Below are 26,513 nucleotides of genomic sequence, written 5' to 3'. Positions count from 1 at the left end.
CATCCGGGTACCGCCGCGCGCCCCCCCCCTCGCGGAAGGGGGTGTGGCCACCCCCCAGGTGCGCGCGCCCCACCCCAACCCCCCCCCCCCCCACACACACACACACTAGTCACAGCGTCGGAGGCGGGCGGGAGGCGTCAGCCAATGGGAGCGTGGCGTCGGGGGCCGGCGGCCAATGGGGGGGCGCCGGGGGGCGGGGCCGGGCGCGAGGAGGGAGAGCGGGGGGGAAGGAAGGGGCCGCCGCCGCCGCCATCTTGTCGCGGAGGAGCCGAGCGGAGCGGGCGGGACCCGGCGGCGGGGCCTGGACAGCATCATTGGTGCGGGGATACGGGGGGGGGCCGGGCGGGGGGACTCCGGAGGGTGGGGGAGATGTGGGGGGGGGGGGGGTCCCCGGGGCGGGGGGGCGGCCCCGGTTGGGGGGAAGCCGGCCCCGGTTGGGGGGAGCTCCCCCTTCCCCCTCAGGGTGGGGGGGGGGGGGGCGGTGTGAGGGGAGAAAGCCCCCCCGGGGGGGGGCCGGTGGTGGGAATCCCCCTCCCCCGGACCCTCATTAATGGAACCCCATTAGTGGGAACCACCTTAATTAGTGGGAACCTCCCTCATTAATGGGAAGCCGCCTCATTAACCCCCCCCACCCCACCCCCTCCCGGGGAACCCCGGTAATGGGGCCCCCCCCGGGTCCCTCATTAATGGAACCTCCCTCGTTAATGGGACCCCCACCCCGGACCCTGATTAGTGGGAACCTCATTAATAGGAATCTCTCATTAATAGGAGCCCCCCTCGTTAATGGACCCACACACACACCCCGGGGACCCCGGTAATGGGACCCCCCCCTCCCCCGCACCTTTCATTAATGAAATCTCATTAATAGGAACTCTTCTTATTAATGGGGTGCACCACCCCGGAAGCTCATTAATGGGATCCTCATTAATAGGACCCCCCTCATTAGTGGGCCCTCCCGACCCTAATTAATGGGACCCTCATTAATAGGAACCTCTCTCATTAACGGGACCCTCCCTCATTAATGGAACTTTCATTAATGAGACCCTCCCTCATTAACGGGACCCTCGTTAATTGGAACCTCTTTCATTAATGGGACCCGCCCAGGACCCTCATTAGTTGGAACCTCATTAATTGGAACCCCCCTCATTAATGGAACCACTCCCAACCTCATTAATGGGACCGTCGTTAATAGGAACCCCCCCAGATTTTCGTTAATGGGAATCTTTGTCATTAACGGGAAAGCTTCATCATTAACAAGAACCTCGTTAACAGCAACCTCCCTTATTAATGGGGACCCCCCCCAGGACCCTCGTTAATGGGGACCTCGTTAATATGAACGCCTGTCATTAATAAGAACCTTTCTCGTTAACGGGACCCCCCCCAGGAGCCTCATTAATAGGACCCTCATTAATAGGATTGTCCCTCATTAAAGGGAACCTCGTTAATAGGAACTCCCCTCGTTAATGGTCGTCCCCCCCAGGACCCTCGTTAGTAGGACCCTTGTTAGTAGGAGCTCATCTCGTTAATGGGACCCCCTTGGGGCGGGGGGGAGGGGGCTGTCCCGGATGCCTGGGTCCCTTGCAGGGGGGGCCAGTTGTCACCTGGTGTCACCCCGTGTGTCCCCTGGTGTCACTCTCCATCCCCCGGTGTCCCCTGGTGTGTCACCCAGGGTCCCCTGGTGTCACCCTCCATCCCCTGGGTGTCACCCTCCCTCTCCCATTGTCACCCCGTGTCCCCCCCTGCTGTCCCCTGGTATCACCTACTGTCCCCTAGTGCCACCCTCTCCATCACCCAGTGTCACCTTGGTGTCACCCGCCCTCTCCCAGTGTCACCCCGTGTCCCCTGGTGTTCCCTCCGTCCCTCAACGTCATCTACTGTCCCCTGGTGTCCCCCTTTCTGTCCCCCAATGTCCCTCTCTGTCCCCTGGTGTCACCCTCCATCCCTTGGTGTCACCCAGTGTCCCCCCTCGGTGTCCCCTGGTGTGTCACCCAGTACCGCCTGGTGTCACCATCCATCCCCTGGTGTCACCCTCCCTGTCCCATTGTCACCCCATGTCCCCCCCAGTGTCCCCTGGTGTCACCCAGTGTCCCCCTCCATCCCTCAATGTCCCCTGGTGTCACCCCGTGTCACCCTGCCTCTCGCATTGTCACCCACTGTCCCCTAGTGTCACCCTCTCCATCCCCCAACGTCCCTCTCTCTCCCCCGGTGTCACCTGGTGTGTCACCCAGTGTCCCCTGCTGTCACCCAGCGTCCTCTAGGGTCACCCTCCCTCAGTGCCACCCCGTGTCACCCACCGCCCTCAGTGTCACCTACTGCCACCCCCATCCCCCTGCATGTCACCCGCTGTCCCCCCCACGTCCCCCGCTGACCTCTAACCTCTGACCTCTGACCCCGCAGATGTCCAGCTCCCCGCTGTCGAAGAAGCGCCGCATCTCCGGGTCCGAGCCACCGACGGGCTCCAGCCGCGCCCCCGCCCCCGCCGCGTCCCCCAGCATCACCCCCGCCAACGTGAGTGTCACCCACTGTCACCCGGGTGGCCCTGTCATCCCCCCCGGGTGGCCCTGTCATCCCCCTCCAGGGTGGCCCTGTCGCCTTCTCTGGTCTCGTTGTCACCTCTCTGGTGCTCAGAGACACCCCCACGGATGTGGCTGTCACTTGGTGTCACTTGGATGTCATCCACTGTCGCCTGGTGTCACCCAGCTGCCAGCCAGGTGTCCCCAGCACCCCCGGGTGGCCCTGTCACCTCCCCTCGCGGTGGCCCAGTCACCTTCTCTGGTTTCGTTGTCATCTCTCTGACACTCAGAGCCACCCCCGTGAATGTGACTGTCACCTGGTGTCACCTTGGTGTCACTTGGATGTCACCTGGTGTCACCCAGCTGCCACCTGGGGGGCCCCGGCACCCCTGGGTGACCCTGTCACCCCCGTCCAGGGTGGCCCTGTCACTTTCTCTGGTCTCGTTGTCGCCTCTCTGGTGCTCAGAGCCACCCCCGCGAATGTGACTGTCACTTGGTGTCACCTGGTTGTCACGCAGTGCCACCTGGCTGTCACCTGGGGGTGACATGTGTCCCCTGTGGTCCTTGTCCTCCCTGTTCTGAGCCACCCCCGCCAACAGGAGTGCCACCTGTTGTCACCTACTGCTACCCACTCCCAGTGTCACCTGGCCAAGCCTGTTGTCACCTGGGTGCCACCCGTTTGTCACTCCCCCATCTGCCCCGCCCCAGGGTGACACAGCAGCCGGTGCCACCCACTGTCACTTGATGTGACACCCCTCAGGTGTCCTTGTCCCCATCCCAGGGTGACATGGCACCTGATGTCACCCGCTGTCACTTGGTGTCACCATTCCATTGTCCCTTAGGTGTCCTTGTCCCCATCCCAGGGTGACATGGCACCTGATGTCACCCGCTGTCACTTGGTGTCACCATTCCATTGTCCCTTAGGTGTCCTTGTCCCCATCCCAGGGTCACACAGCACCCGGTGGTACATGGTGTCACCCACTGCCACTTGATGTCACCCCTCAGGTGTCCCTGTCCCCATCCCAGGGTGACATGGCACCCCGTGTCACCCACTGTCACTTGATGTCACCCTTCCATTATTCCTTAGGTGTCCTTGTCCCTGTCCCAGGGTCACACGGCACCTGGTGTCACCCGTGTCACTCGAGGTGACACCCCTCAGGTGTCCCTGTCCCCGTCCCAAGGTGACATAGCACCTGCTGTCACTTGATGTCACCCCTCCATCACCCCTCAGGTGTCCCTGTCCCCATCCCAGGGTGACAGCACCCGCTGTCACCCCTCTGTCACCTCCCCCCCACCCCCCGCTGTCCCCCCCCACCCCCATGTCCCCCCGTGGGGTGTCTGTTCCCCCCCCCGGTGACACCGTTGTCACCGTGTGTGTCCCCCCGCCCAGGGCATGGCGAAGAACGGGGGCGAGGCCGAGATCGATGAGGGGCTCTACTCCCGCCAGCTGTGAGTGGGGGGGCCCTATGGATCGGGGGGGGACCCTATGGATTCGGGAGGGTCCCTATGGGTCGGGGGGGCCCTATGGATTGGGGGGGGGCTCTATGGGTGCTTGGAGGGGTCCCTATGGATTGGGGGGGGGCTCCCTGGTCCCCTGGATCCCTCCTAGGGTTGTTGGGGGGGGACCCTGTAGATTTTGGGGGGTCCCTATGGATTGGGGGGGGGGCTCTATGGGTGCTTGGAGGGGTCCCTAAGGATTGGGGGGGGCTCCCTGGACCCTTGGGTCCCTCCTGGGGGTGTTGGGGGGGACCCTGTAGATTTTGGGGGGTCCCTATGGATTGGGGGGGGGGCTCTATGGGTGCTTGGAGGGGTCCCTATGGATTGGGGGGGTCCCTGGACCCTTGGGTCCCTCCTGGGGGTGTTGGGGGGCTCCCCTGTGGGTGTTGGGGGGGGCTCTATGGGTGCTTGGGGGGGGTCCCTATGAACTTGGCGGGGGGCCCATGGGTGGGGGGGGTGTCCCAAGGACTGGGGCGGGGGGGTGCGCTCCCCAGACCCCTGGATCCCTCCCAGACACCTTTAGTCCTTTCCACGGCCCGGGGGGGGGCGGCGGGGGGGGCGCAGGAGACCCTGGGGGGCCTGTAAGGATTTGGGGACCTCCCCCCGACCCCCCCCCCCCCCCCCCCTTCTTTTTTTTGTGCCCCCCCCAGGTACGTGCTGGGCCACGAGGCGATGAAGCGGATGCAGACGTCCAACGTCCTGGTGTCGGGGCTGCGGGGTCTGGGGGTGGAAATAGCCAAAAACCTGGTGCTGGGGGGGGTCAAATCCGTCACCCTCCATGACCCCCAACCCGCCGCCTGGCCTGACCTCGCCTCCCAGGTGAGTTAATTAACCCCCGAGCTTAATTACCCCCCCCCCCCCAACTCCAGGTTAATTAGCGTTTTCTTCTGGGGCGGGTTAGCACCGTAGGGGGCGGGTTTTTGCACGACTGGGGCAAATTAAGTGCCCTTCAGGGGTAATTAATCCCTCCCCAGAGGCGTTATTGGGGGTCTTTTGGGGAGTTAAGTAACCCCCCCCCCCCCAGGATAACTAATTAATGTGGGGGCTGATTAATTAACCAGGGCTGTGATTAGTCAGTAGAAAAAGTGATTTTGTGGGGGCATTGGGTTGCCCAGGGGAGCTAAATGCCCCTCCTGGGGTAATTAATCCCTCCCATGAGACATTATTTGGGCTCGTTAGGGGGCTTGTGCCCCCCCCTAATGCAGGGGTGTAATTAGTTAATTGAGGAGGTAATTAGTCCCTATGAGGGGTTATTTTGTGGGGTGATTGTGTGGCCTAGGAGAGCTAAATGCCCCTCCTGGGATAATTAATCTATCCCTGGAATTGTTGTTTGGGGGTATTTAGGGGCGTTAAGTGCGCCCCCCCCAGAGTAATTAATTAATCTGGAGCAGTAATTAGTTAATTAAGGAGGTAATTAGCTGCTACGGGGGATTATTTTGTGGGGGGATTGGGTTGCCCGGGGGACCTAAATGCTGCTCCTGGGGTAACTAATCCCTCCCTTGAGACATTATTGGGGCTCGTTAGGAGGCTTGTGCCCCCCCCCCCAGGGTAACTAGTTAATCTGGAAGATAATTAATTAACTTGACCCCCCCTTCTTCCTCTCCCCCCCCCCCCCCCGCCCCCCAAGTTCTACCTGCGGGAGGAAGATGTGGGGCAGAACCGGGCGGAGGCCACGCTGCCCCGCTTGGCCGAGCTCAACGCCTACGTGGCCGTCACCAGCACCCGCCAGCCCCTCAGCCAGGACCTGCTGGCCCCCTTCCAGGTACAACCCCCACCGCCTGTACCCCCCCACACACCTCCCCACATCTCCCCCTGCCGCCCCACATCTCCCCATACCCCCCACGTGTCCCCGTCCCCCATCTGTGCCCCCCTTTTCTGCCCCCAAACCAGCCTTAAAGCCGCCTAATTGGGCGTCCGACTGTCTTTGATGTGGCCGACTGTACCTGCTGTGGCTGACTGTCACCCCCTGGGGATCCCCATACCCCCCACATGTCCCCGTACCCCATCTGTGCCCCCCTTTTCTGCCCCCAAACCAGCCTTAAAGGCATTTATTTGGGCGGCCGACCGTCTTCCACGTGGCCGACTGTACCTGCCGTGGCTGACTGTCACCCCCTGGGGACAGCTGGACCCTCAAATGCCCCCTGTCCCCCTCCTTGGGGACAGTCATGCCACTGGGACAGAGGTGGCCGCCCCACGACTGCCCCTGGGGCCTGTTTGGGTGTCTGTCTGCCCAGTTGTGCGTCTGCCTGTACCTCCCTGTGGCTCCTGTCCCTCCGTGGCCGCCTGTACCCCCCTACGACCCCCTGTACCCCCCCAGGACCCCCACAACCCCCCTCCACCCCCTATTTTCTGCGTCCGAGGCTCTCCGTGTCCCATTCGGCGTCCGTCTGCCCGGTTGTGCATCTGCCTGTACCTTCCCTGTGGCTCCTTGTTCCTCCGTGGCCTCCTGGACACCTCAAATCCCGCCCCCCCTACAACCCCCCCCGCCCCCCTGTCACTTCCTGTCCCTCCGTCCCCGTGTCTGGCCGCTTGTCACCCGCCCCGGCGGTGGGGGGGGACGCGCACAGAGGGCTGGCCGCCTGTCTCCGCGCAGGTGGTGGTTCTGACCAACTCGTCGCTGGAGGAGCAGCTCTGGGTCGGGGATTTCTGTCACAGCCGCGGCATCAAGCTGGTGGTGGCCGACACCCGTGGGCTTTTCGGGTGAGCTGGGGCCCTTCTATAGGGTGCCCCCCACACACACCCTGGGTGCCTTCTATAGGGTGCCCCCCACACACACCCTGGGTGCCTTCTATAGGGTGCCCCCCACACACACCCTGGGTGCCTTCTATAGGGTGCCCCAGGTACCTGGTTCCGTTTTGGGTGGTCTCCTGGACACCTGGGTCCCCTCTATAGGGTGCCCCCGCCACCTGGGTCCCCTCTATAGGGTGCCCCCGCCACCTGGGTCCCCTCTATAGGGTGCCCCTGACACCTGGGTCCCCTCTGTAGGGTGCTCCACATGCCTGTGTCCCTTCTATAGGGTGCTCTGGCCACCTGGGTCCCCTCTATAGGGTGCCCCCGACGCCTGGGTCCCCTCTATAGGGTGCCCCCTGCCACCTGGGTCCCCTCTATAGGGTGCCCCCTGACACCTGGGTCCCCTCTATAGGGTGCCCCTGACACCTGGGTCCCCTCTATAGGGTGCTCCACGTGCCTGTGTCCCTTCTATAGGGTGCTCCACGTGCCTGTGTCCCTTCTATAGGGTGCTCTGGCCACCTGGGTCCCTTCTATAGGGTGCTCTGGATGCCTGGGCCCCTTCTATAGGGTGCTCTGGCCACCTGGGTTCCCTCTATAGGGTGCCTCCCATGCCTGGGTCCCCTCTATAGGATGCTCCAGATGCCTGTGTCCCTTCTATAGGGTGCCCCCCACGCCTGGGTCCCCTCTATAGGGTGCCCCCCACGCCTGGGTCCTTTCCATAGGGTGCTCCGGATGCCTGGGCCCCTTCTATAGGGTGCTCTGCACGCCTGGGTGCCTTCTATAGGGTGTCCCCCGCACCTGGGTGCCTTCTATAGGGTCCCCCAGATGCCTGGGTACCCTCTGACCCGCCCCCCCCCCAAATTTTAGGCAGCTTTTCTGCGATTTCGGGGACGACATGGTGGTGACGGACACCAACGGGGAGCAACCGCTCAGCGCCATGGTCTCCATGGTCACCAAGGTAGGGGACACCCCCCCTGTCCCCTCTGGGTGGTTGGCGGGGGGGGTGTCTCCCAGATCTCTAGACCCCCACCTCGGCACCCTGGTTTTTTTGTGTGTGTGTGTCCCCCACAACCCAGGGGTGCCCGGGGGAGGTGACGTGCCTGGACGAAGCGCGGCACGGCTTCGAGACGGGGGATTTCGTCACCTTCACCGAGGTGGAGGGCATGGAGGAGCTCAACAGCTGCGGCCCCGTGGAGATCCGCGTCCTCGGTCAGTCCTGCCTCCCTCCTATAGGGCGCCGCGGACACCCGGCTGCCATCTATAGGGGGGTCACGGACACCTGGGTGCCTTCTAGAGGGGACCTTGGGTGCCTGGAGTCCCTTCTGGGGGGCGTTGGGGACATCTAAGGGCTTTCTACGGGGGGGGTTTGGGGGCTGGGTCCCTTCTGTGGGGTGATCCGGGTGCCTTCTAGAGGGGACCCTGGCTCCCTTCTATAGGGTGTTTGGGGCCTTTCTGTAGGGTGTTTGGGACGGCTGGGGTCTTTCTATAGGGGGTTTTAGAGGTCTGGGTGCCTCCTATAGGGTGCCCCGGGTGCCTGGGGTCCCCTCTATGGGGTGCCCCGGGTGCCTGGGGTCCCCGCTATAGGGTGCCCCGGGTGCCTGGGGTCCCCTCTATAGGGTGCCGCGGATGCCTGGCTCCCTTCTATAGGGGGCTGCAGATGCTTGTGTGCCTTCTATAGGGTGCCCCCTGGATGCCTGGGGTCCCCTCTATAGGGTGCCGCGGATGCCTGGCTCCCTTCTATAGGAGGCTGCAGATACTTGTGTGCCTTCTATAGGGTGCCCCCTGGATGCCTGGGTCCCTTCTATAGGGTGCCGCGGACGCCTTGGTCCCTTCTATAGGGTGCCCCGGACGCCTGGGTCCCTTCTATAGGGCGCTCCAGATGTCTGGGTGCATCCTATAGGGTGCCCCCCCCATGCCTGGGTCCCTTCTATAGGGTGCCCCCCATGTCTGGGTCCCCTCTATAGGGTGCCCCGGATCCCTGGGTCTCCTCTATAGGGTGCCCCGAACACCGGGGTCTCTCGGTGACAGTGTCCCCGTCCCGTCCCCCCCAGGGCCCTACACCTTCAGCATCGGGGACACCAGTGGGTTCGGGGACTACGTGCGGGGGGGGATCGTCACCCAGGTCAAGATGCCCAAGCACATCTGCTTCGTGAGTGGCACTGGGAGGGGACTGGGGGGCACTGGGAGGGACTGGGGGGCACTGGGAGGGACTGGGGTCGGGTTGGGAGGGACTGGGGGGCACTGGGAGGGACTGGGGGCAGACTGGGGAGCACTGGGGGACGCTGAGGGGCACTGGGAGGGACTGGGGGCAGACTGATGGGCGCTGGGATGGACTCGGGGTGGATTGGGATGGACTGGAGGGCACTGGGAAGGGATGGGCGTATACTGGGTGGGACTGGGAGGATGATGGGAGGTCATTGGGAGGCACTGGGAGGGGATTGGGGGGCACTGGGAGGGTGCTGGTGGGCCAGTGGTGGGACTGGGGGACACTGGGAGATACTGGGAGGTCCTGGGGGGTGGTGGGAGATCATTGGGAAGCACTTGGAGATGCTGGGGGGCACTGGGAGGGGTTTAGGATGGATACTGGGGCGGTCGCTGGGGTGAACTGGGAGGCACTGGGGGGTCGCTGGGGTGAACTGGGAGGCACTGGGTGGTCGCTTGCATCCCCAGAAACGCCTGCGGGAAGCGCTGGTGGAACCGGAGCTGATGATGACGGATTTCGGGAAGGCGGAGAGACCTCCCATCATGCACTGGGGCTGGCAGGCCCTGCACCGCTTCATCCGCCAACATGGCCGCCCGCCGCGGCCGCGCCACCAGGTGGGGACACTGGGGACATCGAGGGCCTTGGGGACACGGAGGCCACCAGGTCCTGCACCACCATGGTGGCCCACCGTTGGCACGACCACCCTTTGGGGACATCAAGGGTGTTGGGGACATCGAGGACGATGGGGACATCAAAGACGTTCGGGACACAGCGGACGTTGGGGACATGGAGGCCACGAGGTCCTCCACCAACGTGGTGGCCCACCGTGGCATGACCACCCTTTGGGGATGTTGGGGACATTAAGGGTGTTGGGGACACGGGGGACATTGGGAACATGGAGGCCACCAGGTCCTCCACCAACGTGGTGACCCACCGTGGCATGACCACCCTTTGGGGACATGGGGGACATGGAGGCCACCAGGTTCTCCAACATGGTAGCCCACCATGGTATGACCACCCTTTGGGGACGTTGGGAACATGGAGGCCACCAGGTCCTCCACCAACGTGGTGGCCCACCGTGGCATGACCACCCTTTGGGGACGTTTGGGACATTAAGGGTGTTGGGGACACGGGGGACGTTGGGGACATGGTGGCCACCAGGTCCTCCACCAGTGTGGTGGCCCACTCTGGCATGACCACCCTTTGGGGACATTGGGGACATCAAGGGTGTTGGGGACACGGGGGACATTGGGGACATGGCGGCCACCAGGTCCTACACCAATATGGTGGCCCACCATGGCGTGACCGCCAGTTGGGGACCTTGGGGACATCAAGGGTCCTGGGGACATGGGGGCCACCAGGTCCTGCACCAACGTGGCTACCCACCATGGCCCCACCACCCTTTGGGGACACTGGGGACATGGAGGCCACCAGGTCCTACACCAACATGGTGGGCCACCACGGCCCCACCACCAGTTGGGACGTTGGGGACATCGCGGATGTTGGGGATGTTGAGGACGTTGGGGACACGGAGGCCACCAGCTGTCACCACCAGGCTCCTTGTGGCCCCACCTTTCTCCCCTCCCTGGTGTCCCCACTGATGTCCTTGACCCTTGGGTGTGTCCCCCCCCCAGGGTGACGCGGCCGAGGTGGTGGCCTTGACCCGCGAGGTGGCCCCGGGGGCCCAACTGGACGAGGACCTGCTGCGGGAACTGGCCTTCCAGGCCACCGGCGACCTGGCACCCGTCAACGCCTTCATCGGGGGGCTGGCGGCCCAGGAGGTCATGAAGGTAATGGGCCCGCGCGTGTCCCCCCCCTCCCTGGGCCACCCTGGGTCACCTCTGGGCCACCCGGGATCCCCTCGGGGCCACCTGGCTCCCCTGACGAGGTGGGTGCCGCAGGCGGTGTCGGGGAAGTTCACGCCCATCACCCAATGGCTCTACTTCGACGCCTTGGAGTGTCTCCCTGAGGACAACAAGGAGACGGTTCTCACCGAGGAACAGTGTCGCCCGGTGAGCACCCATGGGTGGGGGTGGGCGGGGTGGGGGCACCCATGGGTGGGGGTCTCCTTCCGGTGAGGATTGGTCGGAGGACATCTGGATCACCCGTGGGTTGGGTGTGTTTTTGGTGGCACCCATGGGTTGGCCACCCTGGGGACACCTGTGGGTGGGCATCTCCTTGGGGTGGGGCACCCATGGGTGGGGGTGGGCGGGGTGGGGGCACCCATGGGTGGGGTCTCCTTCCGGTGAGGATTGGTCGGAGGACATCTGGATCACCCGTGGGTTGGGTGTGTTCTTGATGGCACCCATGGCTTGCCCAACTTGACGTCACCTATGGGTTGACCACCTTGGGGCCACTCATGGGTGGGCATCTCCATGGGGTGGGCACCCATGGGTGGGGGCACCCATGGGTGGGGTCTCCTTCCAGTGAGGATTGGTCGGAGGACATCTGGAGATCACCCATGGGTTGGGCGTGTTCTTGACATCACCCATGGGTTGGCCAACTTGGGGACACCCATGGGTGGGCATCTCCATGGGGTGAGCACCCATGGGTGGGCACCTTCTTGAGGACACCCATGGGGTTGGGCATCTCCCTGGGGGCACTCGCGAATGGTCACCGTCCTCGGGGACACCCCTTTTAGGTGGGCCACCCATGGGTGGGTGTTGGCCGTGGGGCACCGATGGGTGAGAGGGCACCAAGAGGTTGGCCATCTTCTCGTGGAACCCCATGGTTGGGGTGTCATCTCGTGGTTGCCATCCACCGTGGGGCACCCATGGGTGCCACCTCCTTGAGGTCACCCATGGCTTGGCCACCTTCTCGGGGGAGTACCCATGGGTGTCATCTCCTTGAGTTGGCTCGCCCACCTTCTTGGGGACACCCGTGGGTGGCTTCTCCATGGGGTTTGCGGTGGCTGTTGCTCACCCATGGGTGACCTTAAGGAACTTGGCCACCTTCGGGGGGGGCGGGGGGTGGCACCCATGGGTGACGCTTCGCGTTGTCCCCAGCGCAACAGTCGCTACGACGGGCAGATCGCCGTCTTCGGGGCCGACCTCCAGGCCAAGCTGGGCGCCCAGAAGTACTTCGTGGTCAGTGTCCCGAACTGTCCTCCACGTGTCCCCAAGTGTCCCCTCGTGTCCTCGTGTGTCCTGCCTGGTCTTCTCCTCTCCCATCTGCGTGTCCCCAAGCCTTGGTGGCCACCTCGGGCTGTGTCCCTAAGCGTCCCCACATGTCCCGGAGTGTCCCCAGCTGTCCCCTTATCACCACCTTGTTCCCACCCACATGTCCCCAACCCTCCTGGGCCACCTGGGCCCATGTCCCCAAGTGTCCCCAGGTGTCCCTCAAGTGTCCCCATGAGTCCCCAGAGTGTCCTTAAGTGTCCCCACGCGTCCCGGAGTGTCCCCAGCTGTCCCTTTATCACCACCTTGTTCCCACCCACATGTCCCCAACCCTCCTGGGCCACCTTGGGCTGTGTCCCCACGTGTCCCCACGTGTCCTCATGTGTCCCTCAAGTGTCCCCACGTGTCCCCACGTGTCCCCGCGTGCAGGTGGGGGCGGGGGCCATCGGCTGCGAGCTGCTGAAGAACTTTGCCATGGTGGGACTGGGCTGCGGCCCCGAGGGCTGCGTCACCGTCACTGACATGGACACCATCGAGAAGTCCAACCTCAACCGCCAGTTCCTCTTCCGGCCCTGGGATGTCACGGTAAGGGGGTGGGGCTTGAGGGGGAGGAGCCAATGGGGGGTGGACAACGAGGGGGTGGAGCCTCGAGGGGCAGGGTCGCGGGGGCGGGGGGACGGACACGACGTCCTCCCAGCCATGGGGCAACCGTGGAGATGGTCAACCTTGAGTTGGCCACGATCAAGTTGTGTTGGTGTGGGAGTGGGAGGGGCCTCAATGGGGTGGTCTAAATGGGTGGGGCTTCAGGGGGAGGAGCCAATGGTGGAGGGATGAGTGGGCGGGGCCTCGAGGGGCAGGGGGCGGGGCCTACCGGGCACAAAACCAGCGTGGAGATGGTCAACGTTGAGTTGACCACCATCAACGAGCAGGTCGCTTGGGAGTGGGAGGGGCCTAAATGGGGGGGGGGGGGCTTGAGGGGGAGGAGCCAATGGGGGTGGGGAATGAGTGGGCGGAGCCTCGAGGGGCAGCATCTTGGGGGCGGAGTCTATGGAGGGGAACCACCATCAAGATGCCCCCATTGAGTTGCCCAATGTCAGTGGTCAACGTTCTTTGAGCTTTTCTTGGGATTGGAAGAGGGGAAACGGAGCGGGGCTTAAGGGGGCGTGTACAGATGGGGGTGGGGCTTAAGTGGGAGGAGCCAATGGCTGTAGAGGTCAAGGGGGCGGAGTCTATGGAGGGAACCGCCATGAAGATGCTGCCATTGAGTTGGCCAACGTCAACGGTCAAGTCGTCTTGATCTTTTGCTGGATTGGAAGCGGGGGGGAGGGGGTGGGACTTAACGGGGCGTGTCCAGATGGGGCGGGGCTTAAATGGGAGGAGCCTATGGATGTAGAGGACGAGTGGGCGGAGTCCAGGGGTCAGAGTCTCTGGGGGGAGCCGTCATTAAGATGCCACCATTGAGTTGGCCAACGTCAACGCTCAAGGTTCCGTGAGCTTTCCTTGGATTGGAAGAGGGGGGAAGGGGGTGGGGCTTAAGGGGGGGCATGTCTACATGGGGTGGGGCTTAAGTGGGAGGAGCCAATGGCTGTAGAGCTCAAGGGGGCGGAGTCTATGGGGGGAACCGCTATGAAGATGGTGCCATTGAGTTGGTCAACGTCAATGGTAAAGTTGTCTTGAACTTTCGCTGGATTGGAAGGGGGGCGGGGCTTAAGGGGGCGTGTCCGGAGGGGGCGGGGCCTTACTGGGTGTGTCCCGTCCTCCCCCCAGAAACTGAAGTCGGAGCGGGCGGCGGCGGCGGTGCAGGAGATGAACCCGGCGCTGCGGGTGAGCAGCCGCCCCGACCGCGTGGGCCCCGACACCGAGCGCGTCTACGACGACGATTTCTTCGAGGCCCTGGACGGTGTCGCCAACGCCCTGGACAACGTCGACGCCCGTGAGCACCCATGGGTGCTGGGGGGGGGGAGGGGGGAGTCCTCGGGGTGCTCCGGGGAGTTTTTGGGGTGCTCCAGGGCATCATTTGGGTGCTACAGGGGGTTTAGGGGGGGCTATAGGTGCATTTAAGGGTGTTAAAGGGGTGCTAGAAGGGACCCCCGGGGTGTTATAGGTGCCCCCAGGGGTGCTCTAGGGCCCTTAGGGATGCTATAGGTGCCCCTAGGGGTGCTATAGTGGTCCCCGGGGGTGCTCTAGGGCCCTCAGGCAGGCTATAGGTGCTCTCAGGGGTGCTATAGGTACCCATGGGAATGCTATAGGGTCCCCCCAGGGGTGCTATAGGCACCTCAGGAAGGCTATCGGTGCCCTCAAGGGTGCTATGGGGACCCTCCGGGGTGCTATAGGGTCCTCTGTGGGTGCCACAGGCACCTAAGGAAGGCTATAGGTGTCCCCAGGGGTGCTATAGTGGTCCCCAGGGGTGCTCTAGGGCCCTTAGGCAGGCTATAGGTGCCCCTAGGGGCGCTATAGTGGTCCCTGGGAGTGCTCTAGGGCCCTCAGGCAGGCTATAGGTGCTCTCAGGGGTGCTGTAGGTACCCACGGGAATGCTGTAGGGTCCCCCCAGGGGTGCTATAGGCACCTCAGGAAGGCTATCGGTGCCCTCAAGGGTGCTATGGGGACCCTCAGGGGTGCTATAGGGTCCTCTGTGGGTGCCACAGGCACCTAAGGAAGGCTATAGGTGCCCCCAGGGGTGCTATAGGTGCCCTCAGGGGTGCTATAGTGGTCCCCAGGGGTGCTCTAGGGCTCTTAGGCAGGCTATAGGTGTTCTTAGGAGTGCTATAGGTACCCGTGGGAATGCTATAGGGTCCCCCCAGAGGTGCTCTAGGCACTTCAGGCAGGCTATAGGTGCTCTTAGGGGTGCTATAGGGACCCTCAGGGGTGCTATAGAGTCCCCTGTGGGTACTACAGGCACCTAAGGAAGGCTATAGGTGTCCCCAGGGGTGCTATAGGGGTCTCTGGGGTGCTGTAGGTGCCCCCGAGGGTGCTATAGGGGTCCCTGGGGGTGCTCTAGGGCCCTCAGGCAGGCTATAGGTGCTCTTAGGAGTGCTATAGGTGCCCATGGGAATGCTATAGGGTCCCCCAGAGGTGCTCTAGGCACCTCAGGAAGGCCATAGTTGCCCTTAGGGGTGCTATAGGGACCCTCAGGGGTGCTATAGGGTCCCCTGTGGGTGCTACAGGCACCTAAGGAAGGCTATAGGTGCCCCCAGGGGTGCTCTAGGTGCCCCCAGGGGTGCTCTAGGGGTCTCTGGGGGTGCTCTCGTGCCCCCAGGCAGGCTATAGGTGCTCTCATGGGTGCTATAGGTACCCGTGGGAATGCTATAGGATCCTCCAGGGGTGCTATAGGCACCTCAGGAAGGCTATAGGTGCCCTTAAGGGTGCTACAGGGGTCCCTGGGGGTGCTCTAGGGCCCTCAGGCAGGCTATAGGTGCCCCCAGGGGTGCTATAGGGACCCTCAGTGTACTCTAGGGCCCTCAGGCAGGCTATAGGTGCTCTCAGGGGTGCTATAGGGACCCTCAGGGTACTCTAGGGCCCCCCAAGGCCTCTTTAGGGACCTCCGGGTGCCCCAAAGCCCCCCTGGAAATCCCCACACCCCCCCCACAACCCCTGCAAAGGGCTGGGGCACCCGATAGCTGCGGTGTTTGCCTTCCCCTATAGGGCTCTATATGGACCGGCGTTGCGTTTACTACCGGAAGCCGCTGCTGGAGTCGGGGACGCTGGGGACGAAGGGCAACGTGCAGGTGGTCATCCCCTTCCTCAGCGAGTCCTACAGCTCCAGCCAGGACCCCCCCGAGAAGGCCATCCCCATCTGCACCCTCAAGAACTTCCCCAACGCCATCGAGCACACCCTCCAGGTACCCTATAGGGCGCTACGGGGGCTTTCTATAGGGGGCCGGGGACACCCAGGTCCCTTTTACGGGGTGCCTGGGTGCATCTGTAGGGTGTTCAGGGCGTCTAAGGGCTTTCTATGGGGGGTTTTAGGGGGCTGGGCCCCTTCTGTAGGGTGCCACGGATGCCTGGCACCCTTCTATAGGGTGCCCCGGACACTTGGGTGCCTTCTATAGGGGACCCTCGGTGCTTGGGCCTCTTCTATAGGGTGCCTGGGTGCCTTCTGTAAGGTGTTTGGGGCGTCTAAGGGCTTTCTATGGGGGGTTTTAGGGGGCTGGCTGCCTTCTGTAGGGTGCCCCCAAACACGTGGGCCCTTCTATAGGGTGCCCTGGGGCGCCTGGGACACCTCTATAGGGTGCCCCAGAGGGGGGTGCCCCCGCTCACCGCCCCCCCCGCCCCGTCTTCCCTGCAGTGGGCGCGTGACGAGTTCGAGGGTCTCTTCAAACAGCCGGCGGAGAACGTCAACCAGTACCTGACGTGGGTAACACCCCCCAGCACCCATGGGTGACCCCCCCCCCATGGCACCCATCCCCCCCACCACCACCGCAGCACCCATATATCCCCCCCGCCATGGCATCCCCCCACCCCCCCGCCACCCATAGAACCCTTGTATGGCATCCGACCCCCACGACCCCCATAGAACCCCCCCCAGCACCCATAGAACCCCCCCTTACGGCCCCCATAGAACATCTCCACGGCACCCGCCCCACATCCCCCCGCCACCTTATGGCCCCCCCCCATTTCCCCCCAGTTTATGATGGGGCTGGAGGTGCTGGAGGCCATGAAACCCACCCCCTCCCCGGAACCCCTTTTTCTCCCCATTTCCCCCCAGTTTCTCGTGGAACTGGGGGTGCTGGCGGCCGTGCCCCCCCCGACCCCCCCTTTTTAGGCCATAAACCCCCCCTTTTCCCCCCAGTTTATGATGGGGCTGGAGGTGCTGGAGGCCATGAAACCCCCCGACCCCCTTTTTCCCCCATTTCCCCCCAGTTTCTGGTGGAACTGGGGGTGCTGGCGGCCGTGCCCCCCCCGACCCCCCCTTTTTAGGCCATAAACCCCCCCTTTTCCCCCCAGTTTATGATGGGGCTGGAGGTGCTGGAGGCCATGAAACCCCCCGACCCCCTTTTTCCCCCCATTTCCCCCCAGTTCCTGGTGGAACTGGGGGTGCTGGCGGCCGTTCCCCCCCCCCGACCCCCCCTTTTCCCTCCAGGGACCCCAAATTCCTGGAGCGCACGCTGCGGCTGGCGGGGACGCAGCCGCTGGAGGTGCTGGAGGCCGTGCAGCGCAGCCTGGTGAGCGAACGGCCCCGGGCCTGGCCCGACTGCGTGGCCTGGGCCTGTCGCCATTGGCATCGCCAGTACAGCAACAACATCCGCCAGCTGCTCCACAACTTCCCCCCGGGGCAGGTACTTGACGGGGGGCGCGGGGGGGGATCAGACCCCTAGGGGTGCCGTGGGGGGCCGTGGGGGTGGATCGGGCCCGTTGCCAAGGGGGCAGGGTGCGGGGGAGTCCCGTGGGAGTGGATCGGGCCCCCTTGGGGGGGCGTCAGGGTCCCTGGGGCTGCATGGGGTCCCCTAGGACCCGCGGGGGTGGATCGGGCCCCCTGGGGGTGGATTGGGCCCCCTAGGGTGCGTGGGGGTCCCATGGGACCCGCGGGGGTGGATCGGGCCCCCTAGGGTGCGTGGGGGTCCCATGGGACCCACGGGGGTGGATCGGGCACCATAGGGTGCGTGGGGGTCCCATGGGACCCGCGGGGGTGGATCGGGCCCCCTAGGGTGCGTGGGGGTCCCATGGGACCCACGGGGGTGGATCGGGCCCCATAGGGTGCGTGGGGGTCCCATGGGACCCGCGGGGGTGGATCGGGCCCCCTAGGGTGCGTGGGGGTCCCATGGGACCCACAGGGGTGGATCGGGCCCCCTGGGGGTGGATCGGGCCCCCTAGGGTGCGTGGGGGTCCCGTGGGACCCACAGGGGTGGATCGGGCCCCATATGGTGCGTGGGAGTCCCATGGGACCCACAGGGGTGGATCGGGCCCCCTGGGGGTGGATCGGGCCCCCTAGGGTGCATGGGGGTCCCATGGGACCCACGGGGGTGGATCGGGCCCCATAGGGTGCGTGGGGGTCCCATGGGACCCACAGGGGTGGATCGGGCCCCCCCTAGGGTGTATGGGGGTCCCATGGGGGTGGATCGGGCCCCCCTAGGGTGCGTGGGGGTCCCGTGGGACCCACAGAGGTGGATCGGGCCCCCTGGGAGTGGATCGGGCCCCCTAGGGTGCGTGGGGGTCCCATGGGGGTGGATTGGGCCCCATAGGGTGCGTGGGGGTCCCATGGGACCCAGAGGGGTGGATCGGGCCCCCCTAGGGTGCGTGGGGGTCCCATGGGGGTGGATCGGGCCCCGGGGCGGGGGGGGGGGGGGCAATAATCCCCTCACTGAGCTCTCCTTGACCCTAATTACCTCCTAATTACCCCTGTAACCCCTAATTCCCCCCCCCCCAATTAACCCTTAATTGCCCCCCCCAATTAACGCCTGCCTCTAATTGCTTCGTTAACACGTTCCCACAGAAAACGAACTCGGGGACCCTCTTCTGGTCGGGGCCCAAGCGCTGCCCCCACCCCCTGACCTTCAACCCCGACAACGTGAGTGGCTGTGGGGACCTCCGGGGGGGGCACCGGCATCACCCTTGGGTGCCACCGTCTCCCTTGGGTGCCATCGGTCATCGTTGGGTGGTGGCATCTCCCTTGGGTTCCGTCCATCACCCCTGGGTTCCATCCATCACCCCTGGGTGCCAGCGTCACCCTTGGGTGCCATTGGTCGTCGATGGGTGCCACCATCTCCCTTGGGTGCCATTGGTCATCGTTGGGTGGTGGCATCTCCCTTGGGTTCCGTCCATCACCTCTGGGTTCCATCCATCACCCCTGGGTGCCAGCCTCACCCTTGGGTGCCATTGGTCGTCGATGGGTGCCACCATCACCCTTGGGTGCCATCCCGTTCCTTGGTGGTGGTGGTGGCCGCGACCCTTGGGTGCCACCCCATGACCCTTGGGTGGTGTCGCACCACCCTTGGGTGCCATCCCATCACCCTTGGGTGCCATCCCGTTCCTTGGTGGTGGTGGTGGCCGCGACCCTTGGGTGCCACCCCATGACCCTTGGGTGGTGTCGCACCACCCTTGGGTGCCATCCCATCACCCGTGGGTGCCATCCCGTCCCTTGGTGGTGGTGGTGGCCATGACCCTTGGGTGCCGTCCCATGACCCTTGGGTGCCGTCCCATGACTTTTGGGTGATGCCCTTCACCCTTGGGTGCCGTCCCATGGTCCTTGGGTGCCGTCCCATGATCCTTGGGTGATGCCCTTCACCCTTGGGTGCCGTCCCATGACCCTTGGGTGCCGTCCTTCACCCTTGGGTGCAATCCCATGACCTTTGGGTGACGCCCTTCACCCTTGGGTGCCGTCCCATGACCTTTGGGTGATGCCCTTCACCCTTGGGTGCCGTCCCATGACCCTTGGGTGCCGTCCTTCACCCTTGGGTGCCGTCCCATGACCCTTGGGTGCCGTCCTTCACCCTTGGGTGCCATCCCATGACCTTTGGGTGAAGGCCTTCACCCTTGGGTGCCATCCCATGATCCTTGAGTGACGCCCTTCACCCTTAGGTGCCATCCCATGACCTTTGGGTGCCGCCCTTCACCCTTGGGTGCAATCCCATGATCCTTGGGTGCCGCCCTTCACCCTTGGGTGCCATCCCATGACCTTTGGGTGATGCCCTTCACCCTTGGGTGCAATCCCATGATCCTTGGGTGCCGCCCTTCACCCTTGGGTGCCGCCCTTCACCCTTGGGTACCATCCCATGATCCTTGGGTGCTGTCCTTCCCCCTTGGGTGCCGCCCTTCACCCTTGGGTGCCATCCCATGACCCTTGGGTGCCGCCCTTCACCCTTGACCATCCCTCTCTCCCCCTTGGGAGGTCTCTGTCCCCCTTGGCCGCCATCCCTCCCCCTCCAACACCCATGGGTGCCTCTCTCCAGCCCCTCCACCTGGACTACGTCATGGCGGCCGCCAACCTCTTCGCCCAGAGCTACGGCATCGAGGGCTCGCGGGACCGGGGGGCGGTGGCCGAGCTCCTGCGCCACGTCCACGTCCCCCCCTTCGCCCCCAAGGCCGGCGTCCGCATCCACGTCTCCGACCAGGAGCTGCAGAGCGCCACCGCCGCCCTCGGTATGGGACGGGGGGGGGGGCACCCATGGGTGCCGGGGGGCACCTAGGAGGGGTGGTGGGGCCGGTTGGGTAGAAGGTTGGGGCGCCCATGGGGGTTGGAGGGCACCCATGGGTGCTGGAGGCACTTGGGTGGTCCAGAGGAACGTGGTAGGAGCACCCATTGGGTGGTTGTTGGATGGAAGTATGGGTGGGGGGCACCCATGGGTGCCAGGGGGCACCTAGGAGGGGTGGTGGGGCCAGTTGGGTAGAAGGTTGGGGCGCCCATGGGGATTGGAGGGCACCCATGGGTGCTGGAGGCACTTGGGTGGTCTGGAGGAACGTGGTAAGGACGTGGTAGGGGCACCCATGGGTGGTTGTTGGATGGAGGTGTGGGTGGGGGGCACCCATGGGTGCCGGGGGCCACCTAGGGGTGGTGGTGGGGGCCGTTGGGGCACCCGTGGAGGTTGGAGGGCACCCATGGGTGCTGGAGGCACTTGGGTGGTCTGGAGGAACATGGTAGGAGCACCCACTGGGTGGTTGTTGGATGGAAGTATGGGTGGGGGGCACCCATGGGTGCCAGGGGGCACCTAGGAGGGGTGGTGGGGCCGGTTGGGAAGAAGGTTGGGGCGCCCATGGGGGTTGGAGGGCACCCATGGGTGCTGGAGGCACTTGGGTGGTCTGGAGGAACGTGGTAAGGACGTGGTAGGGGCACCCATGGGTGGTTGTTGGATGGAGGTGTGGGTGGGGGGCACCCATGGGTGCCAGGGGCCACCTAGGGGTGGTGGTGGGGGCCGTTGGGGCACCCGTGGGGGTTGGAGGGCACCCATGGGTGCTGGAGGCACTTGGATGGTCCAGAGGAACGTGGTAGGAGCACCCATTGGGTGGTTGTTGGATGGAAGTATGGGTGGGGGTCACCCATGGGTGCTGGGGGGGGTGGAGGGACGGGGTGGTAAGAGCACCCATGGGTGCCGGGGGGTCCCATGGGTGCCCCCCGCCCGCAGACGACGGGCGCCTGGAGGAGCTGAAGGCGTCGCTGCCCAGCCCCGAGGAGCTGCCCGGCTTCCGCATGTTCCCCATCGACTTCGAGAAGGTGGGTGCTGCCCCCTCCCCCCCCCCAACCCCCAGCACCCATGGGTGCCCCCCACCCACCCCACCCATGGGTGCCCCCCCCCCAGGACGACGACACCAACTTCCACATGGATTTCATCGTCGCCGCCTCCAACCTGCGAGCGGAGAACTACGACATCCCCCCGGCCGACCGCCACAAGGTGGGTGCTGGGGGGGGGGCACCCATGGGTGCTGGGGGGGGCTGAGTCCTAAGGGTGCCCTACGGGTGCTGGGGGGGGGGGGGGGGGTGTCTATAGGGTGTTATTGGGGTTCTTAAGGGGGGTTGCGGGTGCTAAGGGGGCTCCCGTGGGCGTTCTGCGGGAGGGGGGGTCCCATGGGTGCTATGGGGGGGGGGTCCTATGGGTGTCCTGTGGGGGGTGGGGGGTGCTATGGGGGTTGTGTAGGTGCTATGGGGGGGTCCCATGGGTGCTGTGGGGAGTCCCATGGGTGCTGGGGGGGTCCCATGGGTGCTGGAGGGTCCCATGGGTGCTGTGGGGGGGTCCTGTGGGTTCTGTGGGGGGGTCCTATGGGTGCTGTGGGGGGGTCCCATGGGTGCTGGGGGGCTCCTATGGGTGCTATGGGGGGGTCCCATGGGTGCTATGGGGGGGTCCCATGGGTGCTGTGGGGAGTCCCATGGGTGCTGGGGGTGCTCCTATGGGTGCTATGGGGGGGTCCCATGGGTGCTGGAGGGTCCTATGGGTGCTTCGGGGGTCCTGTGGGTGCTGTGGGGGGGTCCCATGGGTGCTGGGGGGCTCCTATGGGTGCTATGGGGGGGTCCCGTGGGTGCTGGGGGGTCCCGTGGGTGCTGCGGGAGCTCCTATGGGTGCTATGGGGGGGTCCCGTGGGTGCTGGGGGTGCTCCTATGGGTGCTGTGGGGGGGTCCCATGGGTGCTGGGGGGCTCCTATGGGTGCTATGGGGGGGTCCCGTGGGTGCTGGGGGGTCCCGTGGGTGCTGCGGGAGCTCCTATGGGTGCTATGGGGGGGTCCCATGGGTGCTGGGGGTGCTCCTATGGGTGCTGTGGGGGGGTCCCATGGGTGCTGGGGGGCTCCTATGGGTGCTATGGGGGGGTCCCGTGGGTGCTGGAGGGTCCCGTGGGTGCTGCGGGAGCTCCTATGGGTGCTATGGGGGGGTCCCATGGGTGCTGGAGGGGTCCCATGGGTGCTGGAGGGTCCCATGGGTGCTATGGGGGGGTCCCATGGGTGCTGGGGGGGCTCCTATGGGTGCCGGGGGTGTCTCTTAGGGCTGCTGGGAGCTGCATAGGGCCCGGCAGCCCCTACTTGGGGGGTCGGCCAGGTTGTGGGGTGGGGTGTGGGGCTGCGTGTCGTCCGTCCCCCCCCGCCCCGGGCCGGCTCCCTATAGGTCCTTGGCTGTGGGGCAGAGCAAACTGATCGCGGGGAAGATCATCCCGGCCATCGCCACCACCACGGGGGCAGTTGTGGGGCTGGCCTGCCTGGAGCTCTACAAGCTGGTGCAGGGCCACCGCCGCCTGGCCTCCTACAAGAACGCCTTCCTCAACCTGGCCCTGCCCTTCGTCGGCTTCTCCGAACCCCTCGCCTGTCCCCGCAACAAGGTGGGGGGCCGCCCCATAGAGTCGCCGGCCGCCCTAGAGATGGCCGACGGGGAGAGCGTAGGGCTGGTTGTCTGCTGGGGCGGCATCTTAGAGGGGTTGGGGTTGGCTTGGGGTTGGCTTCTGGAGGTGTTTTGGGGTCTCGGTGGGGTCGGGGCACTGCCCCACGGCTTGCTGCCCCATAGAACCTAGCCCCATAGCGCCACCACACACCCTATAGATGTTCTACAGGGAAGTTGTAGAGCTGGTGTCTGCTGGGTGGCGTCTTAGAGGGGTTGGGGTTGGCTTGGGGTTGGCTTCTGGAGGTGTTTTGGGGTCTCGGTGGGGTCAGGGTGCTGCCCCATGGCTCACTGCCCCATAGAACCCAGCCCCATAGCGCGATGGTAGACCCTATAGGCGCCCCTTGGACCTGATGTCTACTGGGTGGTGTCCCAGGGGGCTTGTGGTTGGGTTGGGGTTGGCTTCTGGAGGTGTTTTGGGGTCTCAGTGGGGTCGGGGTGCTGCCCCATAGAACCCAGCCCCATAGCGCGGTGGGGGACCCTATAGGTGCTCCAAGTCACCCCATGGCCCTGGTGACCCCCCTAGAGCCCCAATTGCCCCCCCACCATCTTAGCGCCCAGCCACGTCCCCATGGGTCTGCCCCCCCCTGCCCGCCGTGGGTCTGACCCCCGCCCGCCGTGGGTCTGCCCCCCCAGTACTACGAGGTGGAGTGGACACTGTGGGACCGGTTCGAGGTGCAGGGCCTGCAGCCCGACGGGCAGGAGATGACCCTGCGCCAGTTCCTCGCCTACTTCAAGGTACTGGGAGGGACTGGGGGAGAACTGGGAGGAGGGTGGGGGGCGATGGGGGGCACTTGGGCCCCACCCAAGGTCCCCGTGTCCTCACCATGTCCCCCAAAAGGACCCCAACTCCAGAGGGGGGCACCCCAGGGGAAGGTGGGGAGATGTGGCCACCACGGTGGCTGGCACCCCCAGGGTTGTGGGGCGCCGTGGGTCGCCGTGGGGCACCCTTGGGTGCCCTGCACCCCACATGCCATCCCCATGGGCCCCAGAAGGACCCCCCAGCTCACAAGGGGGGCACCCCAGGGGAAGGTGGGGAGATGTGGCCACCACGGTGGCTGGCGTCCCCAGGGTTGTGGGGCGCCGTGGGTCGCCGTGGGGCACCCTTAGGTGCCCTGGGCCCCACGTGACGTCCCTTTTCCCCCCCAACCTTGTGCCCCCCAGAAGGAGCACCGGCTGGAGATCACGATGCTGTCGCAGGGCGTCTCCATGCTCTACTCCTTCTTCATGCCGGCCGCCAAGCTGCGGGAGCGCCACGACCAACCGTAGGGCCCGGGGGGGGGGCGGGGGGTACCTCGGGGCGAGGGACGGGTCCTGTGGGTGGGGGACGGGTCTTGGGTATGGCCGACGTCCCCGGAGGGTGACAGTCCCCATGGTGGAGGCCACCAGGGATGGTCACCGTGATGTCACCCCGTGGCCGCGTGCCCACAGGGTGACAATCCCCAGGGTTGAGGCCACCCCCAGGGCGTCACCGTGATGCCACCCCATGGCCAACGTCCCCGTAGGCTGACAGTCCCCGTGCTTGAGGCCACCATCGATGGTCCCCACGGCCAACGTCCCCGTAGGCTCAGTCCCCATGGTAGATGCCACCATGGGAGGTCACCGTGATGCCACCCCATGGCCAACGTCCCCGTAGGCTGACAGTCCCCATGGTAGATGCCACCATGGGAGGTCACCGTGATGCCACCCCATGGCCGACGTCCCCGTAGGCTGACAGTCCCCATGGTAGATGCCACTGTGGGAGGTCACTATGACGCCGCCCCATGGCCAACGTCCCCATAGGCTCAGTTCCCCATGGTAGATGCCACCGTGGGAGGTCACCGTGATGCCACCCCATGGCCAACGTCCCCGTAGGCTGACAGTCCCCATGGTAGATGCCACTGTGGGAGGTCACTACGATGCCACCCCATGGCCAATGTCCCCGTAGGCTCAGTCCCCATGGTAGATGCCACCATGGGAGGTCACCGTGATGCCACCCCATGGCCGACGTCCCTGTAGGGTTAGTCTCCATGGCAGATGCCACCGTGGGAGGTCACTCTGATGCCACCCCATGGCCAACGTCCCCGTAGGCTCAGTCCCCATGGTAGATGCCACCACGGGAGGTCACTACGATGCCACCCCATGGCCAACGTCCCCGTAGGCTGACAGTCCCCATGGTAGATGCCACTGTGGGAGGTCACTATGATGCCGCCCCATGGCCAACGTCCCCATAGGCTCAGTCCCCATGGTAGATGCCACTGTGGGAGGTCACTATGATGCCACCCCATGGCCGACGTCCCCGTAGGCTGACAGTCCCCGTGCTTGAGGCCACCGTCGATGGTCCCCACGGCCACCCCCCCAATCATCTCTATGGTCGGGGCCACCACGGGATGGTCACCATGCTGCCACCCCGTGGGGCGACCATCCCCATGGCTGAGGCCGCCATGGAAGGTCCCCTCGGGCCGATGCCACCCTCGGTGGCCGCCACCCTGCTTTGGGTGACGCCGTCCCCGTTGTCCCCCTCCCTCCCCCCCCCCCCCAGGATGACGGAGATCGTGGCCCGGGTCTCCAAGAAGAAGGTCGGCCGCCACGTCAAGGCCTTGGTCTTCGAGCTCTGCTGCAACGACGACACCGACGCCGACATCGAGGTCCCCTACGTGCGTTACACCATCCGTTAGCCCCGCCCCCCCCTCCCCGGCCACGCCCTCTCCTCCCATTGGCCGCCTCCCCCCTCCCTTAGTCGTCGTCGTGTCTTGGCTCCGCCCACCCCCCCCCAACGCCGAAGGGGGGGGGGAGAGGGGCGGGGCTTCAGGGTTCTATATAAAGCTAGACGTTGGCACAAGATGGCCGCCGGGTGATGGCGAAGCGGTGCCAAGATGGCCGCCAAGGGGGGGTGTGGCTCCAAGATGGCCGCCAAGGGGGGGTGTGGCTCCAAGATGGCCACCAAGGGGGGCGGTGTGGCTCCAAGATGGCCGCCAAGGGGGGCGGTGTGGCTCCAAGATGGCTGCCGGGTGACGTTGAAGTGACACCAAGATGGCCGCCAAGTGCCACCAAGGGGGGGGTGTGGCACCAAGATGGCCACTGCGTGATGTCAAAGTGGCGCCAAGATGGCCACCAAGAGGGGTGTGGCTCCAAGATGGCCGCCAAGCGGGGGGGGGGGGTGGCTCCAAGATGGCCGCCAGGTGACATTGGAGTGGCTCCAAGATGGCCACCAAGTGCCACCAAGGGGGGTGTGGCACCAAGATGGCCGCCAGGTGACATGGGAGTGGCTCCAAGATGGCCACCAAAGGGGGGCTGGCTCCAAGATGGCCGCCAAGGGGGGGTGTGGCTCCAAGATGGCCACCAAGTGCCACCAAGGGGGGGGTGTGGCACCAAGATGGCCGCCAGGTGATGTCAAAGTGGCGCCAAGATGGCCGCCAAGGGGGGGTGTGGCTCCAAGATGGCCGCCGGGTGACATTGGAGTGGCTCCAAGATGGCCGCCAAGTGCCACCAAGGGGGGTGTGGCACCAAGATGGCCGCCAGGTGACATGGGAGTGGCACCAAGATGGCCGCCAAGGGGGGGTGTGGGGGTGTGGCCCCAAGATGGCGGCCGGGTTGGGGACAGCCGGTGACACGGGCCACGCCTTTATTGGGGGGAGGGGACAGCCGGCGGGTGGCCCCGTCACGGGGCGGGGGGTGGCACAGGG

General features: G+C 65.1%; 1 protein-coding gene across 1 annotated transcript; it reads left to right on the top strand.

Annotated features, from left to right (window-relative positions):
• Window positions 1-185: 185 nt before the first annotated feature.
• UBA1 (ubiquitin like modifier activating enzyme 1) lies at window positions 186-25,671 on the top strand. Its single transcript, XM_063319113.1, has 26 exons — window positions 186-317; window positions 2,398-2,508; window positions 3,904-3,962; window positions 4,661-4,829; window positions 5,638-5,772; window positions 6,604-6,710; window positions 7,608-7,698; window positions 7,817-7,949; window positions 8,792-8,889; window positions 9,411-9,557; window positions 10,578-10,733; window positions 10,845-10,955; window positions 11,949-12,029; window positions 12,489-12,644; window positions 13,827-13,992; window positions 15,702-15,898; window positions 16,345-16,409; window positions 17,140-17,335; window positions 18,490-18,564; window positions 19,946-20,135; window positions 21,116-21,204; window positions 21,290-21,382; window positions 22,601-22,792; window positions 23,485-23,586; window positions 24,013-24,113; window positions 25,370-25,671. Exons 2-26 carry the CDS (start codon window positions 2,398-2,400, stop codon window positions 25,503-25,505), a joined length of 3,156 nt encoding a protein of 1,051 aa, XP_063175183.1. The 5' UTR covers window positions 186-317; the 3' UTR covers window positions 25,506-25,671.
• Window positions 25,672-26,513: the final 842 nt, after the last annotated feature.

The sequence above is a fragment of the Chroicocephalus ridibundus genome, chromosome 30 (assembly GCF_963924245.1).
Source record: "Chroicocephalus ridibundus chromosome 30, bChrRid1.1, whole genome shotgun sequence".
NCBI lineage: Eukaryota > Metazoa > Chordata > Aves > Charadriiformes > Laridae > Chroicocephalus > Chroicocephalus ridibundus.
Note: the sequence above shows the minus strand (reverse complement) of the source record. Positions and strands in the feature narration are given on the sequence as shown.

Bases quoted from the DNA above. Each gene is read 5' to 3' on its own strand.
- UBA1 (XM_063319113.1), top strand. From the start codon at position 2,398: ATGTCCAGCTCCCCGCTGTCGAAGAAGCGCCGCATCTCCGGGTCCGAG. The intron at 12,645-13,826 runs GTAAGGGGGTGG...TCCTCCCCCCAG, and splicing joins TCCGGCCCTGGGATGTCACG to AAACTGAAGTCGGAGCGGGC. The intron at 21,383-22,600 runs GTGGGTGCTGGG...GCTGTGGGGCAG, and splicing joins CCCCGGCCGACCGCCACAAG to AGCAAACTGATCGCGGGGAA.